This window comes from Esox lucius, chromosome 6 (assembly GCF_011004845.1).
Source record: "Esox lucius isolate fEsoLuc1 chromosome 6, fEsoLuc1.pri, whole genome shotgun sequence".
NCBI lineage: Eukaryota > Metazoa > Chordata > Actinopteri > Esociformes > Esocidae > Esox > Esox lucius.
This window is the reverse complement of record NC_047574.1, coordinates 19,479,602-19,502,065: the sequence shown is the minus strand read 5'-3', so window position 1 is coordinate 19,502,065 and position 22,464 is coordinate 19,479,602. Positions and strand designations below refer to the sequence as shown.

General features: G+C 39.7%; 1 protein-coding gene across 1 annotated transcript; it reads right to left on the bottom strand.

The window, feature by feature from the left end:
• Nucleotides 1-9,302: 9,302 nt before the first annotated feature.
• cxcl12a (chemokine (C-X-C motif) ligand 12a (stromal cell-derived factor 1)) lies at nt 9,303-18,891 on the bottom strand. The gene is made up of 4 exons (XM_010899233.5): nt 18,727-18,891; nt 15,935-16,052; nt 12,119-12,202; nt 9,303-9,410 (listed from the first exon to the last, which is right to left on the bottom strand). Exons 1-4 carry the CDS (start codon nt 18,791-18,793, stop codon nt 9,383-9,385), a joined length of 297 nt encoding a protein of 98 aa, XP_010897535.1. The 5' UTR covers nt 18,794-18,891; the 3' UTR covers nt 9,303-9,382.
• Nucleotides 18,892-22,464: the final 3,573 nt, after the last annotated feature.

Genomic DNA, 22,464 nt, shown 5'->3' with positions numbered 1-22,464 from the left:
CAACAAAATTAATTTAAAATATTGTTTTTACTCTTCCATTTTATTATTTACTCACCATTTATATTTTTCAACACCTTACTTTTACAATTTTCTCAGGCCTAGAACTGTTTTATCATTTGTATATTTCCTATTTTCCTCATGTGACATTTCCCATATGTAAGATTTTCAATTTTCTTTGTCTCATATTAGAATGAGAAATGTGTGTCTGAACTACCTGGGCAGCATCTGATACACCATTGGCTAATCATTGTGCACAACAAATTGTCGACTATTACAGTACAGTCCGTTGGGACTAATACTACCATAGTCAGCCAGTAGATGTCAGTGAGATTACTTTTTGATCTAGCTATAGTTAGCTAGATAGCTAGCTATAGTTAGCTAGATAGCTAGCTGTATAATTAGACTTTTAAGTGTGGCCTTATTGTGATTGTTAGCCATAATGGGGTCATACTGTACACCCAAATTGTAACCGACACACCCATTTTAGCTGAGGAAATAGAGGAAGTCTAAAGACAATATCAGAACATCGATCGGAATACTGAGGCGAGGAAAATAATATATCTTATATGAGGAAAATGGGAAATATCGCATGAGGAAGAAAGGTATTAGATATATTATTAAACTGTGCTAGGCCGGCGAAAATAGTAAAAGTGAGCTGCTGGAATTGTGTTTTGTTGGCTAATAGTAGAAAAGGACATTATTAAACACTTTTTTTATATTTCACTATCCTTTTAAGTAATTTACACATCAAATAACCTATTACTGACATAGAAAGACATATACAGTGTCATTTCTTGGATTTTATTTTAACGTTCACTTAACTATAGAACTTGGAGACAACGTCAATAGTATGTAGTGTGGAGTTAAAGTCACGTTTTCCTGTAAATATTCCTAAGTAGACCAGAGTGACTATCCAATAATGATACAATACCTTGTTTCTGACTCAGAGACTGAGAAGCTGGTAGGTGTCATTTTTGTTGGATGGGGTATAAATAATCTTGTGCAGGCAGACCTGCTCAGTGCGTGACAGGGATATTCTAAAGACAAAACCTTAAATATTCATTAACAGTAAATCATGAAATAACATTTATAATTCAGTGCATTAAAGTGTTTCCCTACTAATCAGAATCACAGTTTTTCACTGCATACGTAGTAACTGAACTTGGTAAAATTGTGCTGTTAACAATTTAAAAAACAAAGTAATATTATGTATAGAAACATTTGTTGAAATATATAACCCACATTCAAGTCATTTAGCATCCTTTGCTGTCCTGAGTGACCTCCTCTACTGAGTACATACAGTTGTAATTTGTTCTATAAAACTGTTATATATTTTGGTGTCCAGAGGTATCTTTTTGGTATCCAGTTGAACAAATCAAAATTGTCTGAATGTTGGTGATAGCACCTCAAGCAACTGCCACACAGATTCAAATTGACCCTCAGACATAAGATCAGACAATTTCCACTCACACCATCCATCGCCAAGAGAAGTCCATCTCTATGTTTAAATAAAATACCTTAAAAAAAACTCCCCACAGTAAAACATAGAGGAGGTTCTGTGATGTTTTGGGGTTGTTTTCCTACCTAATGCAGTGGGTGCCTTGAAAGTGTGAAATCAAGAGGGTACCAAGGCATGTTCCAATGCATTGTCGAACCCAGTGTCAGATAGTTGGGTCGCTATCAAAGATCATGAGTCTTCCAGCAGGTCATTGACCCCAAACTCACCTAAAAAAGCACCCAGGAATTATTCAAGAATATGTACTGTGCTGAAGTGGCCAGCTTTAAATCATATAGAAAACTTCAATTCCAATTTGAAAAAAGCAGTTTGGAGGAGGCACCCTGAAGCAGTTTGCGCAAGAAGAGTGAGCTTAACTCTCAGTACAGAAGTGCGGCTATAGGAAAAGCTTGATTTGAGATTCTTAGGCCTGAAGCTGAGCAACCATTTATTGTGGAGACCTAAATCTTTGGTCTACATCAACTTATTTTGAGAGACAAAGCAAGTTATTTGAAGAAGTGTGACAAACCCTTTTGGCTACAACTATATGTTATTCTTTTTACATAACTATTTTACTGCAGCTTAGGCATTTTGAAAGTAACATTTGCCCGTTAGTATTGCTAACACTGAAAAAGAAAGCTAATATAACTTCCAGGAATCCATTGGGGATTTCCTGTACAAGCTCTGATCCTAACAGCATGCTAAATCATGATTTACTGAAAAAGTCCCAAATGTTTCTCAGACATTGCGTAATGCGTGGCCTTCATTTGGACCACGTACAATAAAATAATAAAATCATATATTTGGGGTGCAGTTTGGGGGGTTTTAGTTTTCTCCTGCAAGTTGGGAAATAGTGTGTTGTTTGATAATAAACAGATCCTTGTCAGGTAAATCATGAGAATATCACTTAAAATTGTTATAAATAGCATATATTGGCTATAAGGCTTTTCAGGCAGAAGATTCACTGTTCTACTGATACTTTTAAATACCATGAGGTGGTCATAAGAAAGCTTTAAATATTATGTGTGGTGTTGGGAAAAACAACTATTAACTTTGGTTAATTTGAGGGGACCGTGTCTATGTTCCATCAGACCTATGTGCATTATTTTCCCTCAGTCCTCGGTTCTCTCGGCCCTTTGTTCTCCAAGTCCTATTGTTCGCTCAGCTCCATGTTCTCTCTCAGTCCTATGTTTTCTTAGCCTACTTATCTCTTAGCCCTATGTTCCTATGTTAAAAATGTGACCAAAAACAGATCAAACCACACAGAAAATGTCTATCCATTATGCAGGAACTGTTCCTGAGTAAGATTGTATAAAATTGGAAATATTTGAAAATGACAGGGCAAATTTGACAAAATGCATCTAATGGACTGTGAATCATTTGTGCATGATTCACGGTGAGTCTCAGACAGGACTTAATTCCATGGGAAAGGATTTAATTTAAGCTAAGGCTTCAATCCCGTAAATTATCAAACCCAATCTCCAGATGTACTAGTGGTCATTTTCAGGGACTAAAGATGTAAAGTAAAGGGATACTTTGGTTCCAGCGGGCCTCACAGAAAAAGGCCTCCCACTGGTCACTGAGTCACCTAAAAACAGCCTTTGTCCCGACTTCATCCATCTGCTCCAATCCCAGTCCAGCGAATAGATCTGTGAATCAGCCATTTGAATCACACCATAGGAATCTGGGACTCCACAACGCCTTTGTCCGAACACCAGACCCTCTGGTGTCATCATATACACTCACATGTGTGTGTGTGTTGAGACTGTGTGTACATACTGTGTGTGAGTTTATCTTATTAACCAAATCTTTCTGTGTTTGCTTGGATGGCGTGAGGTCTCATAACCCTGTATCATTAGCATTAACAAATGACAAGTGGACAGGCTGCATGGGGGCTATTTCTCCCCTGGTTAGGAGGCCCCTCACTTAGATTTCCATTCACTTTCAACTGCCCTCCACCCCGACAACAAAAAAACACATATGCACCTGTTCAAATCCACAAGCCGACAAGGGCAAAACAAACTCTGTTCCTTTGGGTATGTGATTTAACCCTCTTCCAACAGAATTAAAATGTGATGCAGTCTTCATATGTGTCACTAGAACAAAGTCTTCAGAGATATTCTGCTAAAATACTTAGTCATAAATGTGATTGATGTGCAAGTGGGTCACTGGCTATGCGAAGGCAATTAGAGCTACTATGGAACAAGTCTGCGTGCACACACTTACAAACACACTCACTGAAAATGCAATTATAGACACTTGACAGCCCTCTCAACTTTGTACAATCAATGTGGGTCATTTACAGAATGATTCCACTTGTTTAAGAGAACGTGTGTTTTGAGTAATGAACTACGGGTCATCTGAAAGGGGGAACCTTGTCTCTGGTAATATTTCCCTGGGGACAGTGATTGTGGTGACACGGGGCCTCTGGGCAGAGGCATGTTAATAATTGCAGGGTTCTTTATGTAACCTCACAAGGACAGTGTACTCTAAGTGAAGAAAAGCAATAGCCCTCAACACACATACTCACAAACAAAAACTACTGGTTAACTTTAGGTGTCTTCTGGTCATTCATACCTGTATTTATGCCAGCATAAATGGCCCCTTCAACATGACATACATGACACATACACGACACATACATGACATACACACCAAACATACATACAGTTGGAGCAGATGTGTGAAGTGACCTCTGCTAGCTTTTACAACTATTAACCCTGATTAAAGAGTTGATTGTCCATAAGGGCTTTATATCTGTGTTTTTCATCTTCCAGTCTCTGGGTAAATGCTGATCGTTCCCTCTGATTCTGTCATTTCTGCAAAACTAGTTTATTATGTGTTATTTTTAATATAGGCAATAATCAACGGCTTACGGGTCTCTAGTACAATGAAGCTGGAGATTTCAAAATGCACGCAGAAACACACACCCACACACACACACACTGAGAAAACTTTTTGATATCAAAGTCATAATAAAGAACCCGTCTGGTACTGAGTAAGTCTGTGTGCTTTTAGGCATCTGGAAACCTTCACAACCGGTGATAGAGGGACCAGGCCAGTTAAACGAGTGCATATGCTTTATTTGGCCTCCATTCCTCTCCTCATTTCACATGACAAATCCCTTCTTCTTCTTCCTGTCTCCTTTGGTTGTCTATGTCTCCTTTGGTAGTCTCAATTCACGTGCTAACAATACTACATAGTATGAAAGATTAAGACTAATGATTTGTCTGAAACCATAGTTAATTGGAAATAGTATGCCTCAAGTGCACGGGTTGTCTACTACTTTTGGAAGATTTTTGTAGTGTGCCAGCGAGCATGCTTTGTTGGGTACTCAGAATACTACCCCTTGTGCAATTGCAAAGGGCTTTGCAACAATTCTCCCGTCTTTTCACTTGACCAATAACTCTGTTATTGTAACCTACTTTGATAGTTATTGCATCAAAGTATCAAAGTAATTCACATATGAAAGAAAAACAAACACGGTTGTGCAATGAAATTTAGCACTATAGATTAACATAATTAGCTATTGTAAGGGTAATCCATTTTGTGCTGATGTCAATGTTATCTAGCTTCCTGTAGAAAGTTACTAGCATGTAGTCTAGAATGGGCTCAATTCCAGGTACCATTCCATGGTAGCAAGATATTATTATTACTGATTAGCAAGCTATTCAACTGGTCAGTGGCAAAAGTCATACATGGATGCTATTTGCAGTGGAAATGAACCCATCATAAAAAATATACGTATACATACAATTGTTAGTCAATTTAACACAATGCTTAATGTTGTCCAGCTGGTCAATTGTTTTGGTGTCTATCTGAACGCCAAACTATAAGAGTTTCCTGTAGAGCTCCAAATATGCTTAATGTTACAATGCACTGTTCTCCCGGGCCATACTGCTTTACTATTAAATGGAATTAATTCACTGTATTCCAGATAGCTATTCATAACTGAATATCTGAAACAGCCGACTCTTTTCAAAAGTCCTAATCCTTCATTTAGAAACTGTCTACTTCTGTCGTGATGCCAACAAGTTTCCAACATTACGTAAGATCTCAATGTGAAACAATTCTTGTTTTTATAGAGCAGAATATTGGGTTTAAAATCATGAGTCTGTGTTCCCATTCAACTTGCCTGGTAAGATGAAGATACCGAAAAGGTTTAGTTCTTCTGTTTCTTATCAAATAGTAGCTTGCTGTTTGGGCTGTAGGTCAGATTGCTGTAAAACCGGGCTGTTCCTGGAGGGCCCTCACACTTCATTTTTTTGCTTTTACCTGGTACTTAATTGTACTCACCTGGTGTCCCAGGTCTGAACCAGTTCTTTATCAGAAATAGTAATATACCAAATGTGTTTTGGCCCCCCCACGACTAAAGCATAACAGCCCTGAAGTTAAAGCACTGCGACAACTATTGATGTGAATTAATTTTGGATTTTTAGAAAGTGGTTTAATGTTGTTGAACTAGTTCCACTCTGGCTTTGATAGAAATGTTATTTTTAGGGCTTCCGCTGAACTCTGTATTTGTATTGGTACTGAATGGATGATAAAAAATTCACCATTGCGCCATATACTGCATGTTATTGTATTACTTCATCAGTCAACAGTTACAATACAAGGCTGTGAGTCGTTGTTTTAATATAATCTGGCACCTGTGTTGAGTAGGGACGTGTAATTGGTAGTGACAGTTTTATGAAATTGAACTGACTGTTTGCTCCTCAAACCTTACCTCCTTGGTGTTTTCTAAGCTTAACACAAAATGACCATACTTTCCTTGCATTGTTTTTGGCTAGGCTGATACCGAATGTTATTTCCCAGAATGTTCAATTTCCCATGGACAGGAAAATTGAATGTGCATGTAAAAGTATAGAGTTATATGATCTACATATTTTACAACCATAGTTTACTGTTTATCCCTAGCCCCTGGGCACAACCTAACTCACCTGAATAGTTAAATAGTTGTAGTTGGCAGACAGCCTAAAAAAACAGTGTGTGTTTCTTGGTCTGTGTCTGTGTGTCTGGATGTGTGTGTGTGTGTGTGTGGTGCATGCATGTATGTAGGCTCTGCAGCCTGTCATCAAAAGTTGTAAAAAGCTTGTGTTTATTACCTGTGAATGGACCTACTAAACTAATGAGTTGAAGATAGAGAAAGTGAATTGAACAGCACCAGATAGCCCTTAATCTGCTGATAACCCTGTATTAAACTGCACTATCCCTCTGATCAAAGAGACTCTATAGCTCTCCATCAGTTCCGCCACACAGCACTGTTCAAAGGTCAAACCTGTTTAATGTAATGTGTTCCTAATGACCAGTGTTAATGGTTGAGAAACTATGACCATTTTCCTCTCCTTTCATCTCTGTGTAAGTCTGTTTCGGAGTTAAACGCATGTGCGCGTGTGTGGCTACGTGCATATTCTGCAGAACAATTATCCTCGCACACTCACAACGAACAGCAAATTCATTGGTCTAAATAGACCTGCATGGATCTGAGCTTGTCTGTGTTCTGTCTCACAAGACCCATGTTGTGTGGCTGCAGGGGTCTGTATGTAGACATTATTATACTGCCCGTCAGCCGCTCTGAGACAGAACCTCTGTTTCCGTGCTGTAGTGCCTCAGGGAGGGTGCAGTGTGCCTGTGTGTATGTTTTTTGTCACATATAAAAAAATGCCCACACTACATTTGTTTCCTGTTGGGGTCTGATCTTCATTCATTAGACACAGCTCCAAATTCAGTATGCCATGGAGGCCGTACTTTATCAAAGTGAAACATTGGAAAAAGGATGCAAGCATAGTAATACTATTTTTATTAATGGTTAAAAGATTACATTTTATTCAACAATATACAGTTAAAAAAAATAATGAAGTTACATCACAGGAAATGGCTCATGTGGAAATATCTAGAAACATACATTCTAGTTCCTTCATATTAATTATGTGTATTTGACATATAAAAGAGTACAAAAATAAAAATATTTGTATATTTTTTCAACCCATGGAAGGTTAAAGAGGAGAGGTTAAAAATTATAAGGTGATGTATCTCATACTTGTCATATGAAAATGTGAAAGTAAAGAATTAAATCACAAAAGACAAAACAAAAACAACAGTTGACAAATTGTAAGACAATTGAACAAAATGTATGCTACTCTTGTTCTCTCGATAATTAGGTATTGTAGATGATGGAATGTATTGGATGTAAAGTGCAATTGTCTCCAAAATAACATAAAGTATATAACATTAGTATGATAATCAAGCCAATATATTCTACCAAGTCTACCAATAAAACTTCCACCAGGACTACTGCTAACACTAGCACACAAAATGATGATTTGACTTGTTCTGTACTACATCCTATAACACAGCTTTTTATAGTGTGGCTTGCTAAATATGATACTTAATGAATATGACATCCAATACATTGAGTGGGGTTTTTGTTCATACAGCAAAGAACTGTGGCCAGAATACACTCCAGGAAGAACAATAAATGTTTGACATTGCAGAATATTGGATGTGTATCATATACAAATAGCCCAAAAGACAGTATATAATAATTATTTAATTGTATTATCTTGTAGGCTGTAACAAATCATATGATATGGATGACTGTACACACAGGATCCAAAAACTGGGACCCGTTTTGGCTCTTGAGCACCATTTTCAAAACTACTGGCTGAAATGATACAAAAACACTTGAGTGCATCTTTAAAGATAAACCTGAACATATAACTATACCATTAATGTAATCTGGACCTACTGTTCCTTTTACATAATCTGGATGGAATTTACTGCTCCTGTAACAGTTTCTGAACCGTGACAGGGCTATGGACCAGAACTTTCTTGTTTGTTCCTCAATTATCAGTGTTCTGACTCCAGATGTTCTGGAGTTCTAAGAGAGAATACAGCAACATAACATTCCCCGTTCTATTTCATTGACGGTGTTCCCCTAACAACTTACATATACATACAAATGCACACACATACACGCAGATCACATTTTTTAAAAGAGAGCGCCAGGGTCAAACAAGGGCTCACTACCAGAATCAGAATTCTACAAACGGTAGAAACCACAATGGCAATATAATTAGCATTCTAACTAGACGAAAGAGTCATTACTGTAGCACTGACTACAATAATAAATCTCCAACAAACTATGCCAAACTGTTTCAATCTGTCTCTTCATACTAAAGCTGCTCAGAGAATATCATCAAAGACACTTTTTATGCAAAATATTGTATTTTAACATGCAGGATAGCTGGAAATATTATATATATATATATACACACACATATACATGTGTATATATATATATATATATGTATAAATATACAACGTTTCATTAGGTACTAGACAGGGATGTCCATTCACTCCTTTGTGTTCTAGTGGCTTTAAACACCCCCACCACCACGCAAGTGGAAACAACAGCACTCCTCCATCAATATTTCCCAGAATTCCATGTTTAAGCTTGTACTTTCCACAGCATATCTACTTGGATTGTAAAGTGTGAATCCTGTCATGAATCCTATGTTCCTATCTCTTCCTCTCCACCACATCCAGAACAATCTAACTGCCCAAACAGCTTCAAAAATAGCTACTCACTTATGATGTAGAGTAATACAACAACAACAAAAAAACGTATATACACATCATAAATCAAAGCATACACACACACACACAAATATAATTGCACTTTGCGCAAAAAGGGGTGAAGTCTATACAAGGGTGCGTGTGGCGATCATAACCGTGGTGGTGGTTTTGCCAGTTTTGGTAAGCCATGGGTTGGGTTGCTCCATGATGGACAGGATAAGTGCTGTTCAGCATGTGCGTCAGAAGACTACATGTTCGCGTAACGCATCTCACGTTTCATATCTGTTGACAGGTCTTCCTGCCCGTTGTCTATTTAATATGCTTGGACCTCTTCAACCTGAAACAGAGAAATGCACACGACCGTCAACCGAGGCATATGGATTCGTCCTGGTTTCCTCTCTGTGTTCGGGTCAGCCACTTCACTATTGGGCCAACATAAAGTGGACTTAGATTAAACACTGTATTTAGATTAATTGCTGTTGTTTTCACTTTGAGCCTCTGTCTCTTAGTTACACTGAGAAGAACCAGGAAAGTAGAGCCTCTCTCTGCCAAACGTCCCGTGATAACTGCTGCTATTGGGGTCGTCAGGCAAACACTCCTCCAGTGTTTGTGAACATGTTTTATACTTTCAGTACTCATTAAAGACAGTTGCAGCTGTTAGTAACAGGAGTGCTTCGACACAAATTATTATCTCTCTATGTCCTTCGCTTAGGACCTTATTATATATTAATCTCTCTCTGTAAACAACCCTACTGAATGATGACAGATACATTAGACACAGCCTGAAATGGTGGCATGTACAGTGGCTGACTGCCCATTGGGCACAAAACCCCCTGTTGGCGGAGACATGTATGTAGCTCTAATATTATCTCGGTCACGTTATTACACAACATCGGTTGGCAATTATTTCTTTTACCATTTTCAGACAATAAAACCGATTAACCGTAACAATGCAATAGATCAAGGCGTAACTTTATACATGTGGTGGCTTTATTCTTAACCAGAACATCTTGTTAACCAGCTGGCAGATCCATCAAGAGTGATTTTGGCTTTGTTACAATTATCCAACATTCAATGTAGTAATATTGTACACTCACTCATGCTAAATTTGACTTAAAGTAGGTAAACCGATCACAACCAATATTAAACGGTCATATGCCTAATGTTATAATGTTTGCTTGTGTAGTGGTTTCAGTGGTTGCTGTTTCTAAACCATAATTGCTGCTGTAAGTCTGGCAGCTAAAAATACTTGTTACTGGATAATCTTAGTCTCCATCATGCCTCCCTTCTGACAATATAAAGCCCTTTGAGTAGGCTAATGGGAAGAGTGTATCTTCCCAGTATGGACCCTATTCATCGACGAGAGCCATTGTGCATTCACTGATGGACCTGTTTTTGTTGTGCAGAGAGACTGTTTACACCTTTGAGGCGGACCCAGGACGCAGCATACATGCCTGTCTAGAGGGGCGAGGCCTGCTGTCTGCGAGGCGGAGCTTGACCTCCAGTCACTTACAAACCCCCCCCCCCCCAAACCACACAAATCACAAAAACACTAAGGGCTTGTTTACATTAACCAGAGAGAGAATGGTTCGCATAATCATTTCCATTTAATTTGAATTTACACCGGCATTTTCCAGACGCACCATGCAGGACTGTGTCCGTCACTCGCAGGAAAATCGAGCGATATTGGGCACTCCACTCGCGAAACTCTACTGGGCTCTATGAAAAATGGCACGCTACCTCGGAAGGTGGCGTCTCGAGCACTGGATGTCTGCAGGTTTACACAACAAAATAATCTAGTGTCTCTTCCATTACGTCTCGGAAAACGTAGCGTTACGTAAACAAGCCCTAATCCCCTACTCCTAGATCTCGAGAAAGCCTAGTGAAAGCGCAAGTACATTTTTTTTCTGTTTGTCCAATTATTTTTTACTGGTATACAATTTATTAACCAGCACCATACACTCACATCAACGTTTTACAAGACACTTTACCATTCATTTAAAATTTTCCATTGACCCAAACCTTAACCCAACACCTAAATCCCATACCTAATCCCAACTTCTAACCCTACGTCTAACCAAGTTTTTAAATGGGATTCCACAAGTCTAGTAAAACAAAAACACCACACTAATCCTGTACACCAGACTGTAAATACAGGGCTATCAGTGAGTACAGGGCTATCAGTGAGTCCCTAGACGGGCAGGCGCGTCCCCGCGACATGGCCATTTAACTGTTTAGATATCAGCTAGCTAACGTTTTACAAGAATGCTGGGTGTGTGAGTGACTGCAAACAGACTGAAGGTCAGTGGAAATCAGGCACTGACGACAGTGGAAGAATAAAGAAATATTATCCTATTTAGTGATCGCACAAATACAACTTTAAAATAAAAAATTCTAACGTATGCACTCAAATGTAACGTCGTGAATGAAACTGCTATGGGTGTGTGAACTAGACTTATGGCTCACATACACTCTTCAGTGCATGGCTATGAAACTCACATTGTCTGGATAGTCCCAGAGCTGTGAGAAATAAGTTGCTTTTGGATAACGTCGCCATGAGATCGTCTACAAATTTGATCATGATTTGGAGAAGCATTTCTCTCATTTCGTCTGACTGTATTTTATTTTAATGTGACGGGTAGACTGCCTTCCGCATGTGCCGCCAAAACCCACCCCTTTCAGGCAGTGCAAAGCAATTGAAGTTGGCCCATTCTCAGAGCATGCTACACAAAGAAATGTCAGTTAGGAACCAGTCCAGAACCATTACATGGTCCAGATCTCTTAAAGTTATTCATCAGAGAGGTTCATATAAACACGTTAAAGTTTCTGTAGCAAAATCGGGCTAAGAGCCCAATCTTAATAATTTATTTCCTGCACGCAAAACTCTGACTTTCCCCTTAATCCTGGCCTGTGAATGTCACTGGCACACAAATGTAAATTGGAGTATCAGACACATGAAGATTTCATTTAGAGTGCTCTACTCAGTATGTTTCCATGAAGACATGAGCTAGATCGCATGTTATGTTCTCCTAAGTGGTCCCTTACTTGTTGAGGGCGTTCTTCAGGTACTGCTGCAGCCACTTGGTCTCAGGGTTGATACACACCTCCTTCTGATTCTTCAGTTTGGCACTGAGGAGAGGGAAATGACAGGGGTGAGACTGGTCGTTTCTGGTAGCCTGTTGCAATTCAGCATAGGTGGCCTGATTTTTACCAAATCCCCACTTGTTTGCAGTAGTAATTAAATAACTATACTTACTTATTGGTTAAACTGTGCTCTTTTAGAGTTTGAGTTAATCCTCTAACAACAGCACAGAGGAAACTCTAAACAGTTTAGCACACTGGTTCTTCACAAAGGCTGTTCAAAAAGGTTGTTCTACAAAAGTCCTTGGGCTTTCAGGGTTCCAAGTAAAACTATTAACACACACACACACACACACACACACACACACACACACACACACATACACACACACATACACATATATATATGTATATATAGGGTTATATATTATTACATTAATTTGCCAGTATGGCAAAAGGGCACCCCGCATACTGTTAGGTCCTGGCTACGGGCCTCTAGGCATCTCTATGCGCCTGGGAGCTACAGTCAGGACCTGACCGCAGATGTGCCTCTAGGCATCTCTGCGCTGCTGTTTTCATTGTCCCCAATTAGAGGCAGCTGCCGCATGTTGCCTCTAATTGGGGACCCTATAAGTTGCCCGTGGTTTCCTTAGGTGGTGGTTCACTGTTTGTGTTATGTGCTTCAGATTGTCTACTTCTAATGATCCGGACACGTTTTACAAATGTTGTTCTTCAGAGTACATCATCTAGCTAAGTGTATTAAAATAAGAGTAGCCATGACCATATGAACACCAACATATTTGGTGCTTTGGTGTCTGCAATCACTTTAAACACTATTGACCTGATGAATAATGCCTTTTCCAGCATGATGGAGCACCTTGCCATAAGGAAAAGTCATAACTAAGTGGCTCAGGGAACAGAACATCGAAAATGTGGGTCCATGGCCAGGAAACTCCCCAGACCTTAATCCCATTGAGAACTTGTGGTCAATCCTCAAAGGCAGGTGAAAAAAATTAATAATAATAATCTGACAAACTCCAAGCATTGATTATGCAAGAACTGGCTGCAATCAGTCAGGATGTGGCCAAGAAGTTAATTGACAGCATGCCGGATTGTAGAGGTCTTGAAAAAGAAGGGTCAACACTGCAAATATTGAATCTTTGCATAAACCTAATGTAATTGTCAATAAAAGCATTTGACACTTATCAAATGCTTGTAATTATACTTCAGTATACCATAGTAACATCTGACAAAAATATCTAAAACCACTGAACCAGCAGACTTTATGAAAACTAATGTGTCAGTCTCAAAACGTTTGGCCACGAGTGTACTAGCCTGGCAAAGACACTATGTTTTAATTCCTTTTTTGGACAGTGTTTGTATAAACAATGTCACCACTGCAGTTATAAAAAAAATCATAAAATACATTTGTTTAATTTATTGGTTACAGTGATTTATTGGTTAATGCACATATGCAGTGCATTCAAAAAGTATTCAGATCAATTTTTTCACATTATGTTAGTTTATAGCTTCATTTAAAAATGTTCCCCATAAATGTACACACAATACTCTATAATAACAAAGCAAAAAAGAGTTATTCGAAAAGTTTACATATTTATTACAAAAAAATATCAGATGCATATAAAAATTCAGATCCTTTGCCATGACAGTCGAAATTGACCTCAGGTTCTGTTTTCGTTGATCATCCTTGATGTATCTACAACATGATTGGAGTCAATTGACTGGACATAATTAGGAGAGCCACAAACCTGTCTATATAAGGTCCCACAGCTGACAGTGTGTGTCAGAGCAAAAACCAAGCCATGAGGTTGAAGGAGTTGTCCTCCATCCAGTGACCTCCATCATTCTTAAATGGAGGAAGTTTGGAACGACAAACACTCTTCCCAGAGCTGGCCGTCCATCCAAACTGAGCATTTTGAGTAGGAGTGCCCTGATCAAGGAGGTGACCAAGATCCCATTGACCACTATGACAGAGCTCCAGAGTTCCTGTGTGGTGAACCTTCCAGGAGACAACCATCTCTGCAGCACCACCAATCTGGCATGTATGGTAGAGTGGCCAGACAGAAGCCATTCCTTTGGAAAAGGCAAATGAAAACCTGCTTGGAGTTTTCCAAAAGGCACCTAAAGAACTCTTAGACCATAAAAAACAAATCTCCTGGTTGCTAAGCGTCACATCAGGAGGACACCAGGCACCTCTCATCACACGGCTCATCAACTGGGCAACACCATCCCAACGATGAAGCATGGTGGTGGCAGCATTATGTTGTGGGGATGTTTTTCAACTGGAGGGAAATTAATACATTTATTTTGGTTCTTTTAAGAGCAAAAGCAGGGTCTGTAAAGGACACATTTTTAAAAAGTTCCATAAATTAAAAAAATGTATGGACTGCCATGAAGAAACAAACAGCTATGTGTACAAACATTTTGTTTTGGTTACCCCAGATATGGTCCTCTAAACATTCTTGTAAGATAAAGTTCTTTAGAGATCCTCAAGAAATGTCTATCTATATAAGCTATTCTATTCCTCTGTATTCCAATTTACAGCAAATGCATAAGTCTGTTTAAGAGGGTGTCCATTTCCTTACCACTTGTGCATCGCCTCTTATACACACTATTATAACCTCTATTCTCTCAGTATTATTGTGTTGTTATCACCTCATTATCATGCTCTAGGCAACGCAGATTAAATTACCACAACATTCCCTGGTAGATAGAGTGACAACTGTGCATTGGGCATTGATCCAGTCAATCTGTCACTTATAAAACTGTCAACTAGTTAATTCCCCATCCCAAGCCCTTTTTCCTACGTTCAATAGTCCTCTTGGGGGGCATTCACTGATTATCTTTAGATACACACATGAGAGAATCAGAGATTTAGAGGTGTCACAGATTATCTGCAGAGGATTAGGTATTTGGCTATATTGGTTTTAAAACGGTTAGGGATTGGTAGGTGGATTCATGTGGATTCATGATCTAATCCTGCTTGCCTTTTCACAGAATTACCCTTGATAGCTATTGGCAGTATTTAGAATAACCTGCAGTGGTTATTTTCTGTGTCCAAAATAACCCTAATCATATTTGCGGACGGATCATGGGTGAGATAATGTCTCCATGTTGGATTTGGTTCTTGAAGGTTTGGTTCTGTGGTATATACAGTGAACATGTTCGCTAGTTCGTTGGTATAAAGTGCTAATTAAAGTTTTGTATTGATGTCTGTATAAAAGCTGTAATAAAAAGGAAGCATGCCAAGCTCTTCAGTATTATTACTTAGTACAGAGACCCACACACACACACATCTCATTATGTGGATGAGAACCAGAACCTGTGAGTTAAGATTTAGAGGAAAGCCACAGTGCGTGAGAACACAGGCCAAGTATTGTGTCCTTATTGTTTTCCTGTTGAAAACAAAACTGCATCCAATTCCCACCCTCTGCTAACAACCATTCACTTTTTCTCCCAATATGCGTCCAGTGGAAGGGTCTGATTATGTGTGCATGGCCCAGTGAATGAACACTGAAAAGAGATCAGCAGAGAGTGTGTGTGTGTGTTTGTGTGTGTGTGTATGCGCATGCACAGCTCAGGTCCTCCTTTCACTGTCCGTCGGCTCCGAGATTGATGGGGTGAAATGTCAGAGCAGAAGGACAGACCTGTCATCCCTTTCAAAGACAGGAGGACTTTGGTCCGTTTGTGTGTGTGTTGGGTGTGTGTGAACACTTGCATCCCTCTGTGTGCAGGTGTGTGTGTTGGTAAGGTACTCACATCACTTGGAATGGGCAGTTAGGTGTGTGTAGAAATTTCAGTTCTCGGATGTTGCGCTGGGAGACGGTGTTCACTGTAGAACGACACCAACACCTCTCAACCAGACTGATGGGCTTAGCTGAAGAAGGGACAGAACAGAGAACATGAACAGAGCTTCAATGAAGGGTTCCAGGAATGGATTCGAAATCCTGGTTACCAGTGGAGAAATGTAATATTAGATATTATATTATTGTGCAACCTAGATATTATTAAAATATTGCAAAACATGTTGTACACTGATATAGTGCCCCTCGGTTATAAAAGCTTTTTTACAGGCTGTTCCTGATTTCAAAGACCCCCCCCCCCCAAAACGGCACTAACCGTGAGCCTAAGCATTGCTGACATCACAGAAACAGCTGATCGGAAAAATTCAGTACCTCACCAAACAGCAGCTTGGCGCCGTAAAAGATATTCCATTACCCACATGCCAAGCTCAGGTTTCCCTGTAGCATGTTTAAAATGCGTGAATGTAAAGAGTACAGAACATGCAGTTAACCCACTTTATCAGCAGCTTCAACATAACAGCAGAAAGAGGGGCAAGACCTTGTTGAAACTGTGTATACAGTAACATATACAGTAAGTTTTGTAGGTAAATTAATTAGCCCTTGCATTGTATAAAACCTCCCTAATTTGAAATGCAAACAGCCCCCATGGCTTAACAACACCCCAGCCTTTTGTCAGTTACCTCCCTAGGTGTATTAAACAGGTATGTAGCCTATATCTGAAACAAACTGTAAAATAATGGACTCAGAATGTCCGTCAGGTAAACATAGTCTTTTTTGTTTACAAGTACCATCCCCATGTTTGATTGTTTCAGTAATCAGGAGAGAACATGATGCCTAGTCATACACATCGTCCTTGGAGAGGAACTAAGGCTATGAGTAAGCCAACACCAACCCCCACCCCACCGTCAAATAGAAGAGTGAATGTTAATATTATTCTACTGAAGCAAATTCCTAAGAAGTCTTGAAAGAAATGTAAACTGTGTACTTCGACATTCCTCGTTCAGTACATGATTATTTCCTCAAAATATCTACTCCGGTTTACTGCACATATCCCAACAAATTCCATGCTAAAAACGCTGACCGTCATGACACAAATACAACTAAATGAATATGCGCATTACATCAGACTTAGAAATAAAAGTTCTGATAACAAATATAAGACGAATCTTGGAGTTTTGCTGCAGGTACAGCCAACCAGCGAAAAACAATAGCCTATGTTGCAATGTTGTCAAAACGATATGATGTAGCCTATCAAAACAATCTAACAATGTTACTGTAGTAAATGTTTTCCATCATTCACAATATGTAGGCTATATACTGTACATTTTGCAGTGAATGGGTTAAAGTGTGTGGGAGAAAATGGTTTGGATTGCAATGCTACAGTTTGCAGTGATGCAACGGGTGGTTGAAATCTTCCAACGAAGACACGTGATCAGATATTAGCTTCTGATCTGTGGTTAATCATACACTTCTAACAACAAGGGAATGCACGTTAGTCATCAGAAATACATTAGGCTGTTTAATTAACTAAACACCCTAATGTGAGAAATGTTTAATATATTTGCAGTGGGAAATGCAGTTAGTGTAATTTGATGAGAGAAAGCCTAATGCAATTTCACACATTAAACGCTAAATTGGTAGTCAAGAATTTCATGCATTTTTGTTTTAATTTCTCCTATGTTCGCTGGATTTTTTGCACTAATCTGTACGAATAATGAGTAGGTTAAAAGCAAAATGCTTTAATAACGCAAGAAAAATCTCTCTTAGCCCAGGTGCCTAAAAGTCATCATCTTTGAAAATTTACTGTCCCTACCAGTAGTCTATTTTGCGTTTCGGATGGGTGTAGTTATAGAAATATAATTTATAGAACGGATTAAAATGTACTGCATTTGAGCCTCCTATAATGTATTTTTCAACAGTTACCAGATCACCGTAATCCAGATGGATCATTATTAAATGCCGGCCCTATGTTCAGTGATATTTACCTGGATTTACTCTCTCAGTACACTACAGAGGATGTTAGGCCTACTCTGAGGTTATGGTAATGACGCGGCACCTGAACCAGCCGTATTACCATGAGAAAGGGGCCGTTGTATTATAGCCCTCTACCAGGATGACTGATGTCGCCAGCTCCACTATCGGTCTGGCTTTGTGTTGGAGGCTAATTTGACAGGAATTAAATGGAAACAAAAGGGAGACAAATACCGACATTAATCAGCAATCCGACAGAGGTCTACTGCGCTATCCAGGTCACATACATAAAATGCTCAGCTCACACCGCTACAGTTGGTTTCTGGAGTTGCCTTTGCGCACGAGTGGCTGGGTATAAATACGATATAGATGCACGTACAGTCAGACTGCGTGTTATTGCTGCTCACGGGGAGTATCATTACATTATGAAAATATTGCTTAGGGTATTCTTTCGAATATTTTTTAAGTCGCTCTGGATCTTAGCCTACTGTAAATATCTATGTTTGTGGTTGATTTAACTCAAGAACGACGTAGGCTAAACTAAGCAGACCGAATGAGCAACACGTTGTTAATATTGACTAATTTACCTAATAATGGGATTAATAATAGGCATAGAAATCCAGGTGTCATGAGCCGCACATCGCAACAGCCAGTCGTGCAGCGCGTCCGGCACAAACATAACCCACCCGCTGGGGTATAGAACAACCTTCACACAGTCACACAAATGCTTTGCAAGATCAATAACATATATAGCTATGCTCGTCCGCAGTAGCCTACCTTGTGAGACAGGAGTGTACGTCGCCACCGCGAGCACAGCCATTACCGCCAATAGTTTCAAATCCATGATGTACGTTAAGGGTCTGGCAATCTTTTCAGTGTAGAGTCCAGAGCGCAATGTGACAGTAGGTGTTGGAGTGTTGAAGTTATGCACCGCGATACAGGACAAGCTGTGAAGGGAAGAAAGGGAAAGTGGGAGTGTCCAAGCATGAACAAATTAGCCCACCCCCACCCCCTGCACTCATGAACACGCACGCGCCCTAACACAGATTGTGAAAAGGTTGGAGTGTGGATTTGATTTATTACCGCTTGACAAAGCGCGTTCCCTCTATCAAACATCTCTGAACCTGAACGAAAGTGGTTCGAAAATGTATGCAAACATCCCTTGCATAATGGCACATAGGCCTATATATTTCATTTGAGAACTAGCAGTGGGACAGTTCATTCTGTTACAGTGGGGTAGAACTAGCAGTGGGACAGTTCATTCTGTTACAGTGGGGTACATACAGAGAGATGTATGTACACACTCATAAATATGCATTCTGGTCTGACTTGTATACAGTCACTTGGGTTTAATGCTGCATTTAAAGCAATGGCAGGGTACATGTGTACACATTTATATTTAGTCATGGTGTGTTAACTTCTCCTGGAAGCCTGCATCCCTCCCAAATTAACCAACAGCCAAAACATGGAGATGACATTACAGTAAAATAGCAACCGAGCTCCTGACTTATATTACAACACCATCATAAATACAGTGGAGGTCATACAGTAACTAGAGGTGTATCATATGGGCCTGTTAGAAAGTGGTTAGGAAGGAAATATCAGGGCTATTTAGTTTAAGTGAATCCCTAAACAATTGTCTTTACCTCGGGCTGGAACTTTTCAACATGGGTTGGGGGAGTTAGTGTGGTTGGGGAGTTAGTGGCTAGTGTGTATGTGTGTGTGTGTGTCCCCTCCCAGTGTTGTGTTTGGAGGAGCATTATTAGTCAGCTTAACAGGATACAGATGTGAAGTCCACTTCCAGACATTTGGCCAGAGCCCACCAGAGCGTGTTCATGGATCTGTATGCCAGAACCGTCTGTGGTACCATGGAGATCACACTACGTATGTGTTGGGAGTGAGTGCGTGTGTGTGTGATTGGGGATGTTTGTGGACAGAAAAATCGAATTGACTAATGAGTCAGATGAACGCTGGGCATTCTGAGATCTGAACAAAGACAAGAATACATGTTGATTTATCTCACACAGATTGACAGTGAGTAAGTGAGAAAGAGGTCAACAGAGTCTGTTTCGTTTTGTCTTGTAAGCAAGTTTTTGGCACCGAATAAAAGAAGAGGTGAGGAAGGTGGACTGTGATATTTGTGTGAACAAGGAGATCTCACAGCCTCAACAGTGTGCGAATGAAGCCAATTAAGTCTCTTCCCTTGTAAAGGGGAACCGTCTGCCAACTGCACTGTAAGGTGAAATAGAAAAGTGAATACTTTTTTGTGTTCCAGACCCCAGTTTTTCCAGGTTTCTAATCTGCTGCCTCCACTAAGCATGTATGCTGCTGCTCACTGTTCTTTCAGCAAAAAATCGCTCTCTATTTTTCCACACTTCCCGATCAAATAAAGCACAACAATGACTGAAAGAAAAAGTATATGCATTTTTTCATTATTTTTTGTAATATATTTCTTTATACCTCCTTTTTTCTACATGGTATCCAGCAGTATATACGACTGTGTTTCATGGCAACAACTCCCAAAGGATTCAATACAATGAATGAGCACAACAAGCCTTCCTCATAGGCATCCCTGCCAAGCCATTCTGCTGTTTTCCACAGTGGTCTTTCAACCAGGATGTCACACTGGTCAAGGCATCCTAGAGCACCTTCACTGACCTTTTGATCTCAGCATTGCAGGCGCCCAATGTCCAGCACTTTGGATGGGGGTTTTGGCAAAGGTTTTGATTTACCTGGTCGCTGCTGAGCAATCATTTTATGAAAATAGAACTGTATGAAAAACGATTCATATTGTTCATGTGCATACTGTATTCCAGGGGGTACAATAACCACTGTACGCTCAGTCCTGATTCGTCCAAATAATCAATGTCAGAAACCCAGAAGCTGGGATTTCTCATAATCCTAAACTTCAATGCTATTACCACACAGAATCTGACAATGAGAGATTAGTCTAGCAGATGGATTGGTTAAGCAATAAAAACAAAATATGGTCAAGGCATTACCTCTGACTGATTAAGACAAGGGTTAACAATTTGGGATGTGTTTTAAAAAGGCAATCATCTGTCTCAGAGCAGATTGTGAAGAGTGCAGATTAAGTTTACATTTTAAGATTAGATCTGGAAACATGCCGACTGGTTTCGTTAGGAGTTTAGAGTTTGGATAAGGTTAAAACAGGACATCCACAATACCTCATCAGGCACACTGCCTCTAGTGGAAGGTATTGACGGCTTCTTCCAAGGTCCTGTGGACAATGAATAATGATTAAATTGTAATTATGTGGTGTAAAAGCTGAGTAGGCACACTGTGTGTGTGTGTGTGTGTGTGTGCCCTTGAACGTGTTTGTGGTTAAAAGTAAGCAATGACAAATGCAGAAACCATTTGTAATGTCTTTGTCTTTCCCAGTTTTTGGCTTTTCATGTCTGGCTATTGGCAAAACTGTCTTTAGAGGAACAGCAAAAAGCTAGATCTGAACACTTATGTGATGTGTCAGATAGGGGCCAGCCATTACATGTCCTTAGCAAATAGGCTGTTGTGTCTGTGGAGTGACTGTATTAAGAATATAATGACTACACACAGAATCTAAGGAGCTGAAACCCAACTCACTCAGATGGTTCTGAACTCTAAAACTTTGACACATTAAACCCTTCAATTATGTAGAGAAAACAGGCTGAAGGCTAAATCCTTCAACATCTTTCAGCAATTGCAGTTCACTTCCAACCTAGAGGTGAATGGACTTCTGTCCAAACATATTTTGGATAGAAAGAAATTCTTAACTTCAGTTGTTCAAAATACTTTTCTGTGTTCTATCAAGTTGAGGTTAATACACTTCCCAAAAGAACACACTGTCTACTTTATCCAATGCCAAGAAACCGTACAGCTTTTTCACAAAGTGCCACCATCGCCACACAAACATGAACACACTCAAACACAGCCTAATGTATTTGTCTGAATGTGCGGTGTCTTGCTCAAACTGTGGGAATGTTTATGGAGGTTGGCAGAGGATGCTTTCAAACATACACACGTTGACACAAGATGAGTTCAGCAGTCGGTGCTTTTTCTCTGATGGTAAGCCAGGTTACTCAAACAGGTTTTTCCCAAAAAGTGGTAGAAGAGACGGATGATGAACAGGTGAAGGTAGATGAAGGATAGGATGGGAGAGAGAGTGATGAAAGCTGGAATAGTTTAAGAGCCCATAAACTTTAGACAGGAATATTTTTTCAGATTTGTTTTATTGCTTGAGAGAACAGGTGTTTATATTTGCAAGGTGCGTGTATGTGTGTGTGTGTGTGTGTTTGTGTGGGAGTGTATACATACCATAAGTTGCACTTAACTCTGAGCAGAAGACTTTTAGCATTCTGCACCCGTCTCGCTGTCTTGAGATCTGTGTGTGTGTTTGTGTGTGTTCATCGTTGGGTGTCCTGGTCAGCGTGTGTGTGTTGGGTGGTATTTCTCACTCCAGGGGTCCAACTCATCCTCTCAGTATGAGTTGTTAGTTCCAGGGCTTTCATATTACAT

What these genes read in the sequence shown, in the direction of transcription:
- cxcl12a (XM_010899233.5), bottom strand. Translation starts at nt 18,793, where the DNA reads ATGGATTTGAAACTATTGGCGGTAATGGCTGTGCTCGCGGTGGCGACG. An exon ending in AACTGCCCATTCCAAGTGAT is followed by an intron (nt 12,203 to 15,934) that starts GTGAGTACCTTA and finishes CCCTCTCCTCAG; the next exon opens with TGCCAAACTGAAGAATCAGA. An exon ending in CTGAAGAACGCCCTCAACAA is followed by an intron (nt 9,411 to 12,118) that starts GTAAGGGACCAC and finishes TCTCTGTTTCAG; the next exon opens with GTTGAAGAGGTCCAAGCATA.